The following is a 20,026-nucleotide window of genomic DNA, read 5'->3' on the forward strand; positions in this document are numbered from 1 at the left end:
GTAAGTGCACATTTGAAGCAGAAGAGAGGTGAATGCTTAAAAGTAACTGCAAATGCTACTTTTAAAAAGTTACAATAAATATATGTATAAATGTATGTATGTCTTTTTTCCCTGACTGAAGACAAATGTGACACTATTGTGTGCTGTAAGTAATATACAGTCTTGGTGGGTACTGAAAACTGAACCGTGAGCTGTTTCTATACTTAAAGTCACCAGTTGTGGAAGAAAAGTGGAAGAATATCCTGAAAAAGCAAATGCCTAGCATAATGTATACGAGCTGTCTGAGGGATGGTGTAGAAGTTGGGGCCATCTGCAGCATCTCCATGCAGAAATTATGGAAAGGAAGGAATAGTTTAGGAAATGCCCTTCAGAACAAAAGGAAAGAGCAACCTGCTGCAAGCAGTGATACATTAATAAAACCCTCTCTTAGATGCGTGAAGGTAGGAAAAGAGTACTTGTAACTATGAAATAAGTAGAGTCTGGCAGTCATTAAACTTATGATAAAGAGCACATAAAGGCACCATAGCACTCCTGACACTAATGAAGATTTTGTGAAACATCACACCAATGGGCAAATCCCCATTAAATGGACAAATCCCCATTAGGGAATGTTAATGTATTATTACAGTTTGAGAAAAGAAGAAGGTATTTGAAAAATTAGCAAAATTGTAATGGGTTTTCCAGTGATGAAGTGTAGTCCTAAACTGATGAGAATTTGGCCATTATAATTGTAGGTATATTAGGTAAGGCTTTACTCTTCCTCTTTTGGATCAAATCACAAAATGTTTGAATGCTACCATTGAGATTTTATGAAGCATGTGTATCTCCTAAATTTATATGAAGAAAGAGGAACATTTTGTTCTCTTATTAGCACAATCATGGGGTGTTAAATCTGTCTCATTTAAAAAAGAAAAAGTAATAAACCAATGTATTAACATTCAAGAAGGCTGGTTAGCTCAGTTGGTTAGGGCATGGTGCTAATACTGCCACAGTTGTAGTTCAAACCCTGTATAGCCCATGCGTGATGTTCTGGTCCAGGTGCAGGATAATACTACACACATGCACAGACTGGGAGTGGCTGGGCAGCAGCTCAGCAGAAAGGGACCTGGGGGTGCTGGTTGACAGCAGGTTCAATGTGAGGCAGCCAAATGGCATTTTGGGGTGAATTAAGCACAGCCAGCCAGTCAAAAGAGGTCATTGTCCCGCTACATTCAGCGGTTGTGTGGCCTCACGTGCACTATAGTGAGCAGTTCTGGGCTCCACAATATCAAGAAGGACCTTCAGGCCCTTGAAAGCATTCAGGGGAGGGCAACAAAGCTGGTTACAGGACTGGGAGGCATGTCCTGTGAGGAGAGCCTGAGGGCACTGGATTTGCCTGCTCTGGAGAAGAGGAGGCCAGGAGGCGACCTCGTGGCTTTGCAGCTTCCCAAGGAGGGGAGGCACAGGGCAGGTGCTGGTCTCTGCTCCATGGTCACCGGTGTCAGGGTGTGTGGGGACAGCACAGAGCTGTGCCAGGGGAGGGTCAGACTGGGCCTGAGGGAAAATGTCTTTACCGTGAGGTGGTCACACACTGGAACAGGCTTCCTAGGGAGGTGGTTGATGTCCTATGCCTGTCAGTGTTCAAGAGGCATTTGGAATTACGGCCTCGATAATATGCTTTAGCTTCTGGTTAGCCCTGAAGTAGTCAGGCAGTTGAACATGAAAGTCTTTTTAGGTGGTCTTCCAGCTGAACTATTCTATTCTGAACTGTTTCTTTTGAAGTGTTTCTTTTTAGTTCTGTTTGAGACCTTTGTAACAATCAATAAGGGAGCAAACAAGCATACTACCGAACTTGCAGACAGGTAGTAGTGAGAAAAATAATAATATCAAATAAAAGATTTCTCAAAATGTATGTTCCTAGCTCCAAGGGATCCTCAAACTATATTTGACAAACACGCTTTAAAACCTCTGATGATGAGGTTGGTGGTGTATGCTTTGCACTTATACTCAGGGATGTGGCTGTATTCCCATCACTGCTGTAAAACAGTAGGTCCCAGGCTCGAGCTGCAATAAGCCTTGCTGCTGCTGGTTTCTGTACACACGCACCCCCAGTGCCTCTCTTCACACTTGGATTAAACATACCTGTCAATCAAACAGCTCTTCCTCACTGGCCTCGTTTTCCAGAGCTCTGCCCCATTTGCTCCTGGGTTCCCCACTTGGATCACACGCAGACCTCGGCACGGTGCTCAGCTGTGGCACCAGCAGTGCCATAAGAAGCTGATTTCACATTCCTTCGAGAGAACAGCCCGTTCTATTTATACAACCTACTGAGGACTCGTTTTTGCAGTAGAATGAGAACTGACTCATTGCTGGCTTGTGAGTTGTCATAGCCACTAGATCTTTTTTTTCCTGCAGTTTCTAGGTCCCTTTTATCATCCTCTGACTTGCAATTAGGCAGCATAACCAGAGAAATTTGCATTTACCCTTCCAGAATTATATTCTACTTTTTTCAGACCCTTCTCAGTAATTTTCTAAGCTCTGAATTCTAACTCAGTCTCTCTCCCTTTAATATTGCCTGCAAATTTAATAAGCATGTTCTGTTCTCTAATCCAGCCCGTTATTGAAGATAGTGATTAATTTTAGATCTGGGACAAATTTGGGGGTAATGCTTCAGAGATCCAAGGGTGTGATTTGTGAGATCTCTTTTTCCCTTGTATTTTAAGAGCCAATGGGATTGTGACTGCTAGCTCTGTGCCATCGGATGGGCAGGCTCTGTTATAAAAGAGCAGTACAATTAGGGCCACGTTGTCTATAGAACTATAATTAAGACTAGAACCATAACGAATTAAAAAGCCCTTGACTTCAGCATCATTGCTTTTTGGAGATACCTGAAGGTGTTAGGGTCTCTGCAGTTAAACCAGTCTTGGAAATATGCCTTCTTCAGAAAGATGAGATTTTTTACTTATTTACTTCTGCACTAAGTAGTTGGGCATGGGGAAAGCTCAGAAAAGCTCACTATGAACCCAAAGAGACAATTTCTGAGTTATTTTCGTGAGAACACTTACAGAATTTATTACAGCAGAGATTTATTTTGGGTGCTGTGGTGCTGAGCAGCATTTAACAGAAGCCCATTTCCCTCAGCGTGATGTAATAGAAATTATAAACCAGTATGGGCTTGGATTACATATGCAAAAGTATGCTATCTAGAGACAGCTGGCAGAAAACAGCACCAACCAGAGCAAATGAGGTGCTGTTGGACATGTTGGCAATCACGGTAAATCCACAGACCAGGAAATGAAAATTTCCTGCAATATGCAATCACTAAAAATACATTTTATTCCTTTATTTGATCTTGGGCACTTGTTAGTACGGGAATGATGTTGATAAATGAGCAGCTTATTTGAAAGACCTGCAGTCACTTGAAGGTTTCTTGTGATGCTGATTTAGTGCTTGATACTGAAAAGCATCCACCAGCAGGTGGAGAGGTTTCCGTAGACAGCAGTGCTGAAGAACTGAGGAAGGTGCTAACACACAGAACTCAGAAAATTGTGGGTTCATACGTTGTTTTTTGACAAGATGACTAAGTGTTTAGGGCCGATAGTGGAACTTGTAGAATTTATAAAAAGAAAATGTCGGTTGATCCAAGAAAAAAGCTTTACAGCATTAGCAGGCCCAACCTGCAGCTGCCCTTTGCTGGTGCTTGAGAACATCTTTAAGATCTTCTGTTTTTTTTTTTCTAGTGCTTACTAGGCTTGACACACATACATTTGGCACTGCATAGCACCAACAGCGTATCCCATATTTTATTATTCTTTCTGTTTCAATAATTAAAATAGCATGCATTGGTTTGGTTGGTTTTTTGTTTTGTTTTGTTTTGTTTTGTAGCAATAAGGCATTGATATTTTTCAAAACTATTCTTCACTTAGGCCTAAAAAAGAAATTCAGGTTGAATATCACATTGTGAGCTGCTCCCCAAAGTGCGAGCATTCCAAAAACAATGACAAAAAAAACTGTGTACGTTTTGTCTACTTTCTGATTCTTGAATTCATCATGCCTCCAAGACGTGTGAAAATTTAATGTTAAAAATAATAATCAGCCTTCCGTGCATAACGCATCTAAACTTAAATTCTTCAGCTGCCCCATTCCCTCCACTGCCAGAGTCCATTTTTGACTTCACCTCCTCTTGCATTTCCAAAACCCTCCCATCTTCTGGGAGCTATGCCTTCCTCATCCATGGCTCCAAACCCAGCTCTCCCTGCACTGCTATAACATTTTTCCGTGAGGTCTAGAAAAAAGGTTCTCTGATGGGGTCTTCAGTCTGAGTCACCTGCAGCTCAGGTGCACAGCCCCACTGTTCAAGTGGCCTGCGTGCGCTTGGGCTCTCTTTGCTTCTTACAGGCTGTATCAACAGGACTTACATGTACCTTATCAGAAGATCTTACTTAATGTTTGATATGTTGTATATGCCCTGATCTGTATCTTGCTGAGCCTTATGTGCTATTGTACACATTCCTGAAAGCAGCCTGGTCTTGTGGCACCCATGAGGATGTTGTGAGGACTGGTAGCTCTTGGATCATGATAGAAAAAATAAGGCAGCCATAATCCAACCAGTCACCTAGCAATTAGGCAGAGGATCTTCTTCCAGAGTTTTTCTTCCTTTAGATGGCATGGGGTCTGCTTAGTTTAAAATCCTGCCTTGTGATGACCATTTGCCTGATCTTTATACCAAAAGTACTGAACATTTGATACTGGTTCCCTAAAAGCTTATGATGTTGGAAAGTTGTGGCACAAATTCAGCCAGGAGGTAGCTGAAGGTGTCTGCCGTGCCAAGGTTGCTAAATTTCCCATGATTTCTAGTAAATCTTGTCCTTGACTTCAATAGTTTCTTTCCAGATTTTGAACACAAGCTCGTTGTACAAATAAATGTGCTCCTCTAAATTTACAGTCAGTGTCTAGAAGGGTGACAATGTTAGGAGATAATCCAATCTGGTCAGTAGTAAAACTTTACTTAGATCAGTAAGTTCCTTTGGTGCAGGACTCAGTCAGGTGGTTTTAATGCTATGAGACAGCAAATAAAGTGGGATCATGTGCTCAGTCCAAAGTAGTATCCGCACTCCAGCTGACTGTGTCAGTCTGGATTCCTCAATTAAACACTGGAAGAAATGCTGCTGTGTGGCTACAGAGACAGCATGCTTTCAAAGTTTCTGCAGGTTCTTGGGCCATTTATTTATCTGCTAATAAATATTTATATACTGGTCATTCTCCCACAATTTATTAACCTTTTAGGAAAAAAAAAAAAAACAAAAACATACAAGTTTTTGATGGTTGTGTAATTCAGGGTATATTTGCTGAGCAATAACCGAGAAATAAAGTGATGTAAGTTATGTTTCTCAGCAATGACAGTTTCAGAAATCCCTTTGCGCTGCTCTGAACCACACAATTCTCACTTTATGAACTGAAAGTCAAAGTCTAGTGTGCCCTGTGTTGATAAATAAAAAACTTTTGGCATCAACCCTGGCCTCTCCAGCTTCCAACTTTCGTGGGGCTGGAAGCCAAAGAAATCCCATCTCAGCTTCTGTAGGGCCAACCTCAACCTAGAATAGCTGATGATTCACATTCCCTCACATTTAAACAGTTTGACTGTTTGGTTTCTGAGGAGTATTCCTGAGGTCACTAAGTCCTGGCCGTAAACATCCCAGGAAACTCAAATTCCTCTTATACGCTATATTGTCACTGGGTTCTGATGATTAAGATTCTTTTTCAAGTCCTGCTAAGCTCAAGCCCAAATTCATTCATAAACTGTCCATACCCAGTTGTTCTGCACTGCCATCACCCTTTACACTCCACAGCTGTCCATTTCTGCTCCATGGTGTTGACTTCCTTCATGTATGCACAGAGCTGTCAACCTTTTTCAGCCCCTTTTTCTTTAGGCTAAACTGACCAGTCTTTGGCAGCCTCCTCCTGAAAGACAGACAGGCTCTTCCTTCTCCGTGGCATCTCAGCAGCTCTTTGCACCTCCGAGCTCTTGCTGAGTACAGACAACAAGAATTGTGCAGAGCATTCTGGTTTCTGTTCACCTGCTGTGTGCCAGGGGTGAGGAACCTCGAGGGAGGGATTCTTGTTCAAAACAGACAGAGCCCGACATTCTGCTGTGTTATAAACTACAACAATCTTTAATGTTGGCTGTAAACTGCCACCGACAGAAGCTTTACTAAGAAATGAAAAAGAGATTATCCTGCGTATAGCGAAGATACCATGTACCCCATCATAGTGTCAGCATTTATTATTATTTTTTTTTTGTCTGGGATCAGTCTTTTGTTGAGGGCCGCCCTGGCTGCCCCAGCCTAGTAGAACTGCTCTTTCTCTCCCTTGGCAACTTCCACCGGCACCAGCTTCTCCCTGCGCTGGCCCACCCAGCACAGCGGGGTCTTTGCGTATTTCCTGGAAAAGACAAGGAAAAATCAAGACAAATTACAAATTAACACTTAGTGCAGGGGGCAGAGCGTTCGCCCACCGCCTCGGGCTCGGCTGTCGGTCAGGACAGCAGCCCTCCAAAGCCCACAAAACCCCACAACAAAACCCCACAGCAGCCACGACCCCCAGGCCCTGGCTCCGGGCCGCCCGCCCGCCAGGCGGCGCTGCCGCCTTCGCTCCGGCCCCGGGGCGACGCCGCCGGGAGGCCCGGCCAGGAAAGGCCCCGGCTCCGGGCCTGCTCCGGGGGGGCGGCCCTGGGGTATGGGGGGGTTCCCTGAGGAGCCGGGCCGGCCCCCCCATCAATGTTTTTAACTTGTAGTTTCTCTAGCTTTTTGTGCTGGAGACTTCTGAGGCTAGTCCAAAAAAGCAGGGCGTATAGGAGAGTGCTGCGTTTTAAACAGCAGGGATGTGTCATCTTGTCTTAATGTATTTTAATGGTTAAAAGCAACTGGAAAGGATGAGGGCAGCACCACACAGATAATAAAAATTGCTGGTTAATTTAGGGTTGGTGACACCTGCATTTGGAGGTGGTGAGTGCTGCTGCTGTTGAACATAAACGAGTGGAGTCAGGTCACACAAAAATAGCCAGAGTGGGTTGTGCGGAGAGGCACCCGGCACCCATCGCCACCACCCTCTCACTGCTGGTACCCTTTTCATTTGGAGAGGTGGGGACACAAAACACGCAGGAAGGACTCTTACTGTCCAGAGCCACAGGGCTCAGTAAACACATAAAAATCTCCCCATCTAAAACAGCTGTCAAAACTCACATGGTGTCTTGAAGTACTGGACATAGGGTCTCTCTCCTTCCCTTTTCCTGCCCACAAGCTGAGACACACAGCCCAAAGAGGAGAGCAGCATCCCCTTCCCTCTAGGAATGCCAGTCAGCAAACGTGCTGTGGAGTCAAGCACTCAGTAGTGATGCTGGAAACCACCATCACTTTGGGGCTGGTCCTTCAGTAACAGTAAAATGTTTGGCCACAGAGACCAGTGTGTGTAAGCTTGAGCCTTGGGAGAACGTGATTTTACCCAAAATACCAACTTGTTTTCCTGTTAGTGCACAGCACTGAGATGCTTTGTCTCCCTGACACCACAAGGACACAGACATGCTTGGTACTTACTCTTTAGCCAGTTCCATGGATATTTGCTCCAAAGAGCATCCTTTTGTCTCTGGTATAAACACAATAACAAAAGCCAGGGATGCTAGGCTCATTACTGTGTAAATGAAACACACCCAGGACAAGCCAATAAGCTCTATAAAGGAAGAAAAAAAAGTTATTTAATTTTCAATTATTTTTTTTTTCCTGCTGCCATAATTGTTTAGGACACAGCCCCTAAATCACAGGGGAAGTTAGAAAGAAGTTGGGCCCTCTCTTGTCCCTTTTATTTGTGCCAGGGTATAATTTGAAAAAGAAAAAATCTTTTTCTTTTTCTAACAGTCCTTATGAAAGAAAACTGAGGAGCCCACACTGACCCATTTAGCATAAACCCATTGATTTATTTTGTTTGCTGTCACTTTGGATGAAAACTGAGCAGCCATTGTTGCTGTTTCATGTGAGGGCACCAGGGGTCACAAGCGCCTTGAAATTCCACCCGTGTCTGGTTTTGTTGCAAATTCTTTCATGGAGCAAAAAGAGCATTTTTTTAACACTGCAGCAGTTGTCTCCAGTTAATCCTCCCGGCCTGTCAGTTCCCAGGATTTCCACTGCAAGCAGTGGGTTCTGTATCAGAAAGTGGCCGAAGACTTAACACCTAATGGGGCCAGCCAAGGACTCGTGGGTTTTTGGGTCTATGGGGGCAAACAGGTCCTCAGCCTGAAGGGATGGACTCGGCTGCCACTGTCATGTACTTGGACAGTCCAGTGTGTGTAGGCTGCTTCAGCTCCCTTAGTTTTCTCCCCTGCTAAAACCAAGCCAAAAAATTGAGACATTCTCCAGTTGTGCCATGCGCTAAAAAATGCAGCTGAAGCTGCTCTTCTAGTCAGTGTCTTCCACATCTTGTACCTGCTGACCACAATAACTACCACCTAAATTTGCTTGAAGACAGAATTTCCAATTCTGCCTTTCTGCTACAGACTAGGAACTTATATTAGCTTGAAGTTACACTTTCATAAATCCAGATTAGATCCAGCTAAGCCAATGGAGTTACTGTGGATTTGCATTCATTGTAACTGAGACCAGAGCAACAGCTAGGTGTACATTAACAAGCAATGCTGCATGACAGGAGGGGACCTTCAGGTCAAACAGCTGATGCTAAGGACACCAGGTGTGCACTGTCTTTTTCTGGAGATGTTTCCTTAGTTCTGGTGTGACCCAAGGACTGAACAAGTGTTGGCAACTGGAGAGCATTCATGGTTCATTTTCCAGCTTGATTTTGTCCAAAAGCAGTTCAGGGCTGCTCTGCGATGCAAACCAAAGTGTGGTGAGTGGGGACAGCTGAAAGATTTGCTTCTGAGGGGGACCATGGATCTAGCTAAATTACTAGAGTAGACGGTGAATTTGACCTGGCATATTTTGTCCTAATTTTTATCAAGAAAGAAATTATCTTTCTCTCAAAAAATGCCAATATGAAGCCTATTTTAGTCATAGATCACAGTATTAAATAATCCATTGCAAAATATACATACCAGGGTGAAATCACCTTGTGGGTCTGATAACAATTGCTTGACTGCCTCTGCCTCTGTTGCTGAGTAACACAGAGCTAAAGAAAACCTGGAAATTCAGTGCCCTTATCTATTTTGACTTTCATCACATTTTCTTCAGAGTTACATTGAAAACCGAAATTTGCAAAACTAGAAAACACTATTTGCCAATCAATGAATTTCAAAGCTGGCATTTAACCTTTTTCCCTGTTTATCTTTAGTTTATAAATTATTCCATGGTAGTCTGCTTTCTCAAATTAAAACACAAAACATTTTTACCTTTCCCCCGGGGGGGGGGGGGGAAACAAAACTCTGATCCAAAAAGCTGTGATGGATCTGAACCGGCAGAACTTCCACTGACTTCAGAAGGAGCAGGACTAAATCCTAAATATTGTGTATTTTCAACTTAGTAATGAAATGTTGTTTTTAAATGTTGGGGTTCCCAGCCCACAGGGCTGATCCTCCAGGTGCTCTGACAGCATTAGTCCCTGTCATGATCCCTTCCTCTCCCTGCACCCTTAGAAGCCCTGGCACAGATGCATGGCAAGCACACAAGGTATAAGGAAGCCAAGCAGTCCAGAGCTGCTTGCCAGTCTAGCCACACACACCACAGGGGGGTGAAGGGGAGAAGGGGCTTCCACTAATCACGACTGCACTGCTGTAGGGTCCACGGGAGAGGCAGAATTGGTAGCACAGACTCGGTAAGGTGTAGAGGAGGCAGTAAAGTGATACCAACAAATGGCACCTGAGCGGGTCTCTGCATGTAGCCCCTGGGACACCGTGGCTGCAATTTTAGCAGTGCTGTTTGCATAGGGGAGATTTGTCATGGACATGAAGAGAATGTCAGCTCAGGAGGACACAGAGAAATCTTACCAGTGACAGTCAAAAACGTCAAGGAAATGAGGAGGTTTATTCCCCAGTTCATGCTGGATGTCAAAGCCATGGCCCGTCCTCTGATCCCGCCAGGGAAAATTTCACTCAGGACCAGCCAAGACACTGAAATGGAAGAAAAAGTATAAAATATCTTGAAAAGGATGGCTTTCCTTGCTGTACATTCAGGTGGGTTCAGATGGAGCTGCCTGGCAGGATAAGGCGGTTTTGGGGAAGTGTGAGTGGGCCCAGCCCCCTGAGGCCCACCCTGAGCAGTGCCAGCACCAGGACATCGATCGTCCCCTTCCAGCACGGACCTAACCCGGGAAATGTGAAAGGCCTGCGGGAGGTGAGCCTTGACAGCACATCTGCAGATGAAAGGGAGTGCCAGCTGAATAACTCTCCAGTGACATAATGCTGATGGGGCTGGGGCAGCAAACCAAAGTACTCCTGGGCCTCTGAGCAGTGCTGGCTGTTTATGCCACCTTATAAATCAACCCACCGTGCCAAGGCATGTCTGCTGTTCCAGCTCTCTGCTACATATTAATGGGATCACTGAGGGATAAATGAAGACAGAGGTCCTGAGTTTTGGCTCCTTCATGTCACACCACACCACAGGTGACCTCAGTGCTGGTGTTTCTAGTCCACAAAAGCAAATTTAGTCACGTAGAGCTGGCTGGGTAGATACCTTGATAACAAGAGCAAGAAAGAAAAAAAAAAAGACCCCACATTTCTACGCTATTCCTGGTTATTAGGACAAAGAAACCAACCAACACATCTCCTCTAATTCATAAACACAATTAATTAGCAAGAAGTTGCTCTGTGGAGAGGTCGTGGGCTAGCAGACAACCAGCACATTAGCAAAGAAGTGCATGTGGATGAACTGCGTCTTCAGGCCCTTGGGCATTATAGATCAGTCCTGTGTGATACTGTTTCAGCAAGATAAGTGTTCATGCAAGATAACAGATGGGAGGTTCCTCAGGACGCATGCACTGGGCAGTGAAGTTACACTGTAAAACTGGACCCTGTATGGCCATCTGTCATGTTGCATTATCCCTTCGGGGGCATATAGGGTTCCTGTGTGACTGTACTGGTGAGGGTAAGAAAGAAAAAATCCTATGGAAGGAGACTATAAAGGACTGACTGAAATGGGAGAAAAAAAAAAAATCCACTTGACTGCTCTTGAGTCAACAGAGCAGATTCAAGCAATCTCAGCTCTAGATCTCTTTGCACCACAGACTCAAATTCAACAATAGTTTTTGGAGCTGACCCAGGGTTTTTGTTTCTTTGTTTCTTTCTTTGTTGTTTTTGTTTCCTCTTTTTTTCTTTATAATGAGGTTCCCTCCCACACTGGGAGACCTGGCAATGTGGTGATGTTAGTCCAGAAGTAGGAGTGAGAGTCAAGACCGCAGTGCGTGCCAGCCTGATGCTGTTGCACATAGCCCAGTGGCACGCAGTCATCACACACAAATAGCTGTAGAGAGGTCTCTTTTTATCTGACTTGGATCACAGCAAATTTAATACACTTGCTGCTAACAAGGCAGACTTTCCACTAAATAAATGCTTTAGACATATTCTGTGTTGTCTCTACACAGGATGGAAAAAGGAAAGTAAAAGAAAAAGAAAAGAAGAAGTAAAACTGGCTTCAGAAGGAGGTATTCTTCAGTGTCAGGCCAGCTAGTCCTGTTCCTGGGGACAGCATGTGGCTGAAATATATGACGCTGCAACATCTCCAATACCACACACTTTTGCAAGGACAGACTGTCCCTTTCAGGATAAATCTGATTTGTCTAGGGGGTTGAAACACAGTGTTTTCCTGTTAACAAACCCAAATACTTGAGCATCTGCATCAGCCAGAGTAGTGTTTAGCTGCTATTATTTCAACCAGCTATGTAGTCCAGACAGACCTCGCCAACGTACCAGGTCTGTTCTTCATGTCTGCTAATGGAATCTGCTTCCTCTGGCATGCCCCTGACCTCTGCTTGCCTGGCTAAGGGTGGAAAGGATTTTTCCCCCCAAAGAAATAGCAGTTGTAGAAATCTGACACTTATTACATTATGTTTATCCCTTTTCCCAAGCTGAGGCAGCGATAACGATCGATTCTTTGCTTTTAGCACCTCTCTGGGATTGTTTTTATTATCTGTACCATTGCCAAAAAGCAGCAGCTGCTGTAGGTACAGAAGGGATGTGGCTTTCTCTTGGGAAGCCAGGAACTAGGCTCAGGCTCCCATTCACAATGACTGCTGCTACCCTGTGCACGTGGTCCTGCGGAAATTTAACCTGCATGCTCCCAAAGTCACTGCAAGGAGAACTAGGTGCTCTGCCTCCACCAACCTAAGCAGCTACATTTTACAGGGGAAATCAGCCCAACCTTGAAAACAGGGTCCAAATAATGTCCTGCCACCACTGCAACCGCCTCTCTGTCTGCTGTGTAATCTAATATTATTGCAGAAGGACTGCAGGAGCAGCCACACTGCACACACGCGATAGTTTACGGTGTCTGCTTTGGCAGCCCTTGGCTGCTGTTCATGGAATGCATGGGGGAAGAGCTGGTGCCTTCCAGTTCAGGTGGGGGTAAGAAATGAGCCTAAGGGCTCAGCATCAGACCCTGTGCTAATTTCAATACCCACTGGATCTGTTCGGGCAGTGGCTGCAGGTAGCACTCACCCTTACTGATGTGTAGGGAATTGTATGTTGACAGCACTTAAGAGAAATTGTACAGCTGAACCATCTTTTATTATGGCAAAATCTGGAGAAGAAAAGCCACCCACTGCATACACAGATGTAGTTAATTGAAAGAAAATTTTGCTCTGGATCAGAAAGTGGTCAACTGTTTGAGTAAGTATTACAGAAACTCGATGCACTGAAATACCTTGCCCAGATAAGGAAGAGCAGAGGATTCAGGTATACCAACAAACACTTGGCCAGGAGAGTGACATTCACCTCTAAACAAAGTCAAGGGGACACTAAAGGAATAAGAAGCAGAAGTAGTTCAAGATGTAACTCTCCCAAAGATGCTCTGTAATATTGCTCTCCAATACTTAAGGGGGGCCTACAGGAAAGCTGGGGAGGGACTCTGTTTCAGGGAATATAGTGATAGGACAACCAGCAATGGCTTTAAACTGAAAGAGGGTAGATTTAGATTAGATATGAAGAAGAAATTCTTTACTCTGAGGGTGGTGAGTCACTGGCACAGGCTGCTCAGAGAAGCTGTGGATGCCCTGTCCCTGGAGGTGTTCAAGGCCAGGCTGGATGGGGCTTTGGGCAACCTGGTCTGGTGGGAGGTGTCCCTGGAACTAGATAGTCTTTAAGGTCCCTTCCAGCCCAAACCATTCCGTGATTCTATAATTCTATGAATATTGACTATACCATTTCAAATCCAGTGTTGTTGTAGGAATGGAAGATCAAAGACTCTACCATAATATTTTTTTTCAAAAAGGGAACGGTATTAGAATCAGCATGATTTCTGTAAGTAAATTAACAGGACAGTCAGGGTAACTGCTGTAGTGACAGTATGGAGAATGCTTAAGTTACCTGATTAGAAGCTTAATAGATACATACAACCAAATAAAAGAAATAGCACAGCACAGTTAAAAAAATTAGTGAATCAGCAACTGGGTGATTCATTGCATTAAACAAGACACAAACCAAGAGAAGCTAAGTGGTTTGAGCAGGGACATTTGTTAGATGGGAGGATGTACTTCTTCAGACAATGCATATTTCAACTCTAGAGCTCACCTTCACAGGATGCTTCAGATATGAAAAGCAGTAATGAGATAAAATCACACAGAATTTCTAGGTTGGAAGAGACCTCAAGATCATCGAGTCCAACCTCTGACCTAACGCTAACAGTCCCCACTAAACCATTTCCCTAAGCTCTACATCTAAACGTCTTTTAAAGACTTCCAGGGATGATGACTCCACCACTTCCCTGGGCAGCCTGTTCCAATGCCTCACAACCCTTTCAGTAAAGAAGTTCTTCCTAACATCTAACCTAAAACTCCCCTGACTCAACTTAAGCCCATTCCCCCTCGTCCTGTCACCAGGCACGTGGGAGAACAGACCAACCCCCACCTCGCTACAGCCTCCCTTGAGGTACCTATAGAGAGCGATAAGGTCGCCCCTGAGCCTCCTCTTCTCCAGGCTGAACAAGCCCAGCTCCCTCAGCCGCTCCTCGTAGGACTTGTTCTCCAGGCCCCTCACCAGCTTCGTCGCCCTTCTCTGCACCCGCTCAAGCACCTCGATGTCCTTCTTGTAGCGAGGGGCCCAAAACTGAACACAGTACTTGAGGTGCGGCCTCACCAGAGCTGAGTACAATGATGAAAAATGATGAAACGTTGGATGTTAAAACATTATTTCTCTGTATGTGTGGAAAAGGATCCATCAAGGACTATTAAACAACAATAGAAAAAAAACTCAACATTTTTCTTGAAGTCCGTTAACTAGCCAGAAGGACACGCTGTGCATGCAACATGTGCTTTCCCTCATGTCTTTTCTCTCAACATCTGCTACTGGCTACCGTTGGAGACAGGGTAACAGATTGGGTGGCCTTTTTCTTTGAGCCAAAATGGGCAATTTAATGAGCTTTATATTTGGGTCTTAAGGAAAGAGGTACCTCAAACCCTCATGTGATCTCTTCTTTATTCTATCTATGCAGTAAATAAAATAATAATAATAATAATAATAATAATAATAATAATAATAATAATAATAATAATAATAATAATAATAATAATAATAATAACAACAACAACAATAACAATAATAACAATAAATCACAGACATATCACAGAAGCAGAAACATCTGAGAACATCTGAGAAATACTGTGAGCTTGAGGGTACTCAACATTCAAGTAAGGTACATGAACGAAAAATGTCCTTGTTTTGACCTCATTCCTGCCAGGAGGCAGAAGCAAATTGGAAGCTGCTCAGCAGCTCTCATTAATGAAATATTAGATTCTCTTGCTATTCATTTGCTGCTTAGCATTTTTTTCCTTTCCTGTACCTGTATTGTGTGAGAGCAAGTTCCTTGTGGTGAGATTTAGAAGCTGCTGTTAGAATAGTTGAAAGAATTCAAGTTGCTGAGGTACAAACTCTGGGAAGAGATTAAGTGGGTTTATGGCTTAGGAAAGAAGTAGGTAAAAGTACGTAGTATGTAAGTCTTTGAAAGGAGAGGACTGGGTTGTTAGCAACAAGAGGTCCAAGGGAAGACGAGGAAGGGATTATCCCACCAGCAATGCAGGCAGACCCTCTAAGAACACATAACAAATTAATAAACCTGAGAAAGGATGCAAGCAAGCAACTGCAAAGCTGCCACAAGAAGAAGGAATGCAAAGGACATGGCTTCACCGAGGCCACGTTTTTTTTTCCAGGCTTATCGCACACACACACACCGGATTTTTCAAGTACCTGGTTTCTGGACTGAAATTCTGCCCACAGTTTTTTTGCCAGAGGCCAAAGCAAACAATCCCAACCGGCCATAAAAATCAATGCCTCCATTTAATAAAAGCCATTTGTCTCCCTGGCACTGCCAGAGAGATGTGAGAGTGAAGTGGCTGCTCAAAGTTAGTAACTGATGGATATGGAGAGAATGCAAGCCTGCATTACTTCGGAGAGCCGGTGAGTGGCCAGCAGAGGGTTTGCTTGCTTGCAGAGGGTTAAGTCAGATCTCAGGTCGTGTGTGTGCACATGAAAAGGAGCTCAAGGCTTCTACTGCTGAGAGATAAGGGACTCAGCAGAAGCCTCAGCTGACCTCATGCCTCTGGCTCTATCTGACAACAAGTACCTCACCCTATGGCTTTTGAGGTGCTTGAAAGTTTGATTATTGCTCCTCTCTGAGCAGCTTTACAACTCTGGTTGCAAGATGCCTGACACCACGGATGATCCAAAAGGAGCTGATGTGGTGTGGCAATGCTTATGTTTTTTTTTTTTCTGGTATACTACATTTTTGTTTCTAATGGTTAACCCTTTAGGCTGACTCCCTGAAGTAACACATGTTAAGACAAGTGGGATTTCATCCTTTTATCTCCAAGGATGCAGTAAAGTACATAAAAATAGTTATCCACAGTTCAAACTATTTGCATCACTAACAGACAGGCCGAACGCTTGCATGTGCCTCTTCTAAGAAGCCTCATGGCAGGACAGGGAATTCACCCTTCACTTATGACTCCTCCAGTTCATGTTCAAGCCACAGGAAGGTTTTGGGGGAAGAGGCCTCATTTGTGAGACCAATGCACTGCCTCCTTCCACTCTTGTCTGGGCCATTTGAAGAGGAGGGCAGTGAGATGTGCATCATTTCTGATTTTCCCCAGGCATCCTTCCCCCAAAACCTCTTTTTCAATAGTTCAATATATTCTTAAGTCTATTTGCAGTGACCTTCAATTACTGTCCACCTACTTTCATGTTGAAAGAATGGACACGAACAAGAAGTTTTCTTGTATCGGTGATTCCCACATGAATGATTGCTGGGCAAGAACTGAGAGAAGTATAAAGATGTAGGAGTAACAGAATTGTCTCAGTGAAGGTTATTTGGGGTCCATCTTGCCCAACAACAGCACTCAGCAGCAAATGTATCAGAAGCAATATCAGAAGCATGCATCATTAGTGTAGATAATAATATATATATCATATATATATGAAGATAATATATTAATCTTCATCTCTTTTCAGGTCCCCTAACAGAAGCTGATTTAAACTGATACACAAGATGACAATTCTGTTTGCAAATGGATTTCACAGCCACTGTCTCTGTCTCTCATCCGCTGTTGTGTAGGCACTCATACTTACCCATCAGGACAGAACAACTTTCAGGGCAAGCAGAAGGGAAAGAAGAGAGAGAAAAAGGGAAAAATGAAAACAGGCCTTCAAGGGAGAACATGCTTGACTGCATAAATCACATATTGTCATTCAAAATGGCCTTTTAATTAAAACCTGCAGTGTGTATTGCTGTTTGTAGGTGTTTATTTGTTCAGAATATTGAATCTAGGATAATCCTCTCAGGCATTTGCCGAGGAATGACTGCGGAAGCCAGAGACTAATCCACGAGGAAATTGTGCATGAATTAGTTCTGATTATAACATATTTCACTTCTAAAAACGTATGGAGATGAGAAACTACTCATTTGGGGTGGGGTAAATGAACCTGTTTTTCCAGTATCAAGGGCCCATGTGGGGCCTTGAGGGGGTGCACAACAGAAAAGAGCTGTTGGGACACTGCAACTAGGGGCAATGTAAGCCTTTACTCTTGCAAAATAGAGATTTGTACACATACTCCAGAAAGTTCCAACTGGAAAGGGTAAATAGCCTTGTAAAACAACAATTTATTTAGTGAGAGGACTGCTGTGATCCATTTTTTTTAGATCCATTTAAGTCCCTCACTGTTCACTGCTGCTCAGGCTTTGCTTTGGTTTGTGCTGGCAGGAGGTGGCAAGGAGGGGGTTTCACCCACCCACCACAAGGTGTCTTTCAGTTCAACTTCATTCATAAGAGCACAATTTTCTATGCTTGGAGTTGATTTTTGAAGGCAACAGAAAGTGGGTGCCTCTTTGTGTCCCCCTTCTCTTTAAGAAAACCTTCCTGGTTTTCCCTTCCAACCTAGAAATTCTGTGATTCTGTGATTCCTCCCAGAGCTCAGTGTGACACGGGAACTCAAGTGCCTAAGCAAAAAAACATCACCTAACTTCATGCAATGACTTTCCTACCTGGTCAACCCCTCTGCACTTTGGCTGCCAATCTCCACCTTCCCCAGCAGTGCCAGTAAGCTACATGATTGCATGTTTTTAACTTTCCAATATATATATATATATATTGATACTTTAAAAGGCTTGTTTTAGTTTGATGATCTCTACAAGTGAAATGAAATGCTGTCTTGGCACTTGAAGTCCTCTAACAGTTCTAGTTTTTGCATGAAGCTGGTCAAAAATCAGGTTTCCTCTAAAAAAAATTCCTCCAAGCCCTCTCTCCAAAAGTAAGCTGGTGTTATGAAACTCGACATATGCCCTATAAACTTTTTCACAGATCTCGTTGTCACAGTGCTCTTCCCTGCAAGAACATGCTCAAGGAAAATTACTATAAAATCCTTCATTATCTTTGATATGATTATCAAAGGCCACTATTATTTACCGAATGCTTAAATGTAACACTTGACCTACAACATGAGAAGGGCAAATTCGGCTCATGATAGGCAGCCTCGATTAGCATATGAAAGCAAATACAAGATGGTATGCGAGATCCACTTGACAATGAACCACTTTGCTGAAGAAAATGCCCCTGTGGAACAAACAGGGATTGTTAGGTTCAATTACTGGTTAGTATCACAACAATACTCATTATGTGATTTTTTAAAGTGGGTCTTCTTGAAGTAGAGCACTTCATTTTAGCCAGAAGCTACTAACTAATCTGAATTGAAAAGGTATTTCATAAGTACAGCTAATTTTAAGCACTGAAGCCACTCCTCTTAAGTCAAGTAGTTCCTTTGTGTCAATAGGCTTATTAGCATACAGCCATTAGCAGAGATGTATCTGTATAATCAGAGCACCAAGATCAGAATATTGGCTCCAATCACTGTTTAAGTCCGGCAGAGTATGCCAAAAGCCAGGGAGCCATCCACCTTTCCATATAGTCCTCCCAGGGCCAGATTTTGTGCTCAGCACGGGCAGGTTGGAGCCCTGTCATTACGGAGGCATAGGAAGTCTCGGTGTTGAACAAGGCTACTCTGCTTCTTGCAAAATGGAGCTCTGAAATAATTAGGGAGAAAACTCTTGCTGGCATTTCCATGTCTCATCACTGCAAAAACATCTTTGTCTTATTTTTTACACTTAAAAAAGCCTCCCAAATCTGTAGATCCTATCAAGTTAGATAAGAGTAACCTATTTGGCTGATACTTTAGAGGACATCTCCTACAAGTTGAAATCCTACCACTCAGCATCCAACTATCCAAAAATATCTTAAACTGGGTCGCGTTTCACTTCTACTAATCATACCATGAAAACACAAACTGATTCCTGAGTGAAGTGACTTGCTAACAAGTGGCTCCAGATAAACCTTGTCCAGGACAAGGCGATAGGACGAGTGGGCAATTCACAATCCTTTCTTTATTCTTCATTTTGTTGTGCCTTGTCTTTCTGCTGCAGCTTAGTGCAGACGGTGTGTGAAATAAAGGCCACACAAGGCACCATTTGAATAGCCCGGGAATAATGAGCCAGATAAATGCCAGAAGTGTCATATTCAAACCACATGTATGCATGCATCCAGTGATGATTCAGCACAAATGCAAAGTACTAGGAGTCTTGTCTTAAAATAAAGAATCCAAGATCATTTTTAATTAGCAAAAATAAGACTTTCTGTAGTGATTTGCAGTGAAACATGCCCATTTCCCAGGCTTATTTTTCTGGTTCAGATCCAAGAAAGCATTTAAGCACTTGTGTATTTTGAGCACTTAATTTAATCCCCACCACTATCTCCTTTTCCAGAGTAAACCACAGAACAGTGTAAAATTGATGCTGCTCATTTATACGAAATTTAAGGCCAGGCCAGAGCTGCTCTGCAAACTGTAGAAGCTCGAAAATAAAGCATTGCAAACAACTGTCATGCAAGGCATTGCCGAGCATGAATGCCTGTTAACATCAAATTTATGTGCACTATAAACTAATACAATAACCACATGTTTTGTAGAAGCCTGAAATATTGTTCTAATGACAGAAATATTGATGTGAATTCTAGTCGTCCCTATCTTTTACCAGTGCTTTCCATGTTAGTGTAAGGCCATATGGCTTAGAAAGCAGAAGGACAAAAAACTAAATCCACTGACAGAATTTCCATACTGACAGTTCTCTTTCCCATAAGGTTTTCCAGTTTCTGGTAGGGCATTTGATGACCAACAGTAGGTCCAGGAGCATTTTGTTGCAGAGAAAAAACAGTCCTATGTGGTCTGGCTCAAATGGGTGACAGGAGATATGACCTCTGTGATCAAGTACCTGGGCTGTTCAGTGTCATATGTGAAACCAGCTTTTTCTAGGTTTCTTACAGATGCATTTAGTGACTGAAGAGAAAGACATAGAAAATGTTC

The 20,026-nt window shown here is 43.3% G+C and overlaps 1 protein-coding gene across 1 annotated transcript in view; it reads right to left on the reverse strand.

Annotated features, from left to right (window-relative positions):
• Positions 1-6,179: 6,179 nt before the first annotated feature.
• SLC2A12 (solute carrier family 2 member 12) overlaps positions 6,180-20,026 on the reverse strand; it is a 29,091-nt gene continuing 15,244 nt past the window's right edge. Inside the window, exons 3-5 of the mRNA XM_084284761.1 lie at positions 9,965-10,087; positions 7,572-7,704; positions 6,180-6,420 (exon numbers count right to left, since the gene is read on the reverse strand). Of these exons, the coding sequence (XP_084140887.1) occupies positions 6,324-6,420; positions 7,572-7,704; positions 9,965-10,087 (353 nt within the window). The 3' untranslated portion in view covers positions 6,180-6,323. The remainder of the gene's footprint in view (positions 6,421-7,571; positions 7,705-9,964; positions 10,088-20,026) is intronic.

The sequence above is a fragment of the Netta rufina genome (genome assembly GCF_964035555.1).
Source record: "Netta rufina genome assembly, chromosome: 3".
Lineage (NCBI taxonomy): Eukaryota > Metazoa > Chordata > Aves > Anseriformes > Anatidae > Netta > Netta rufina.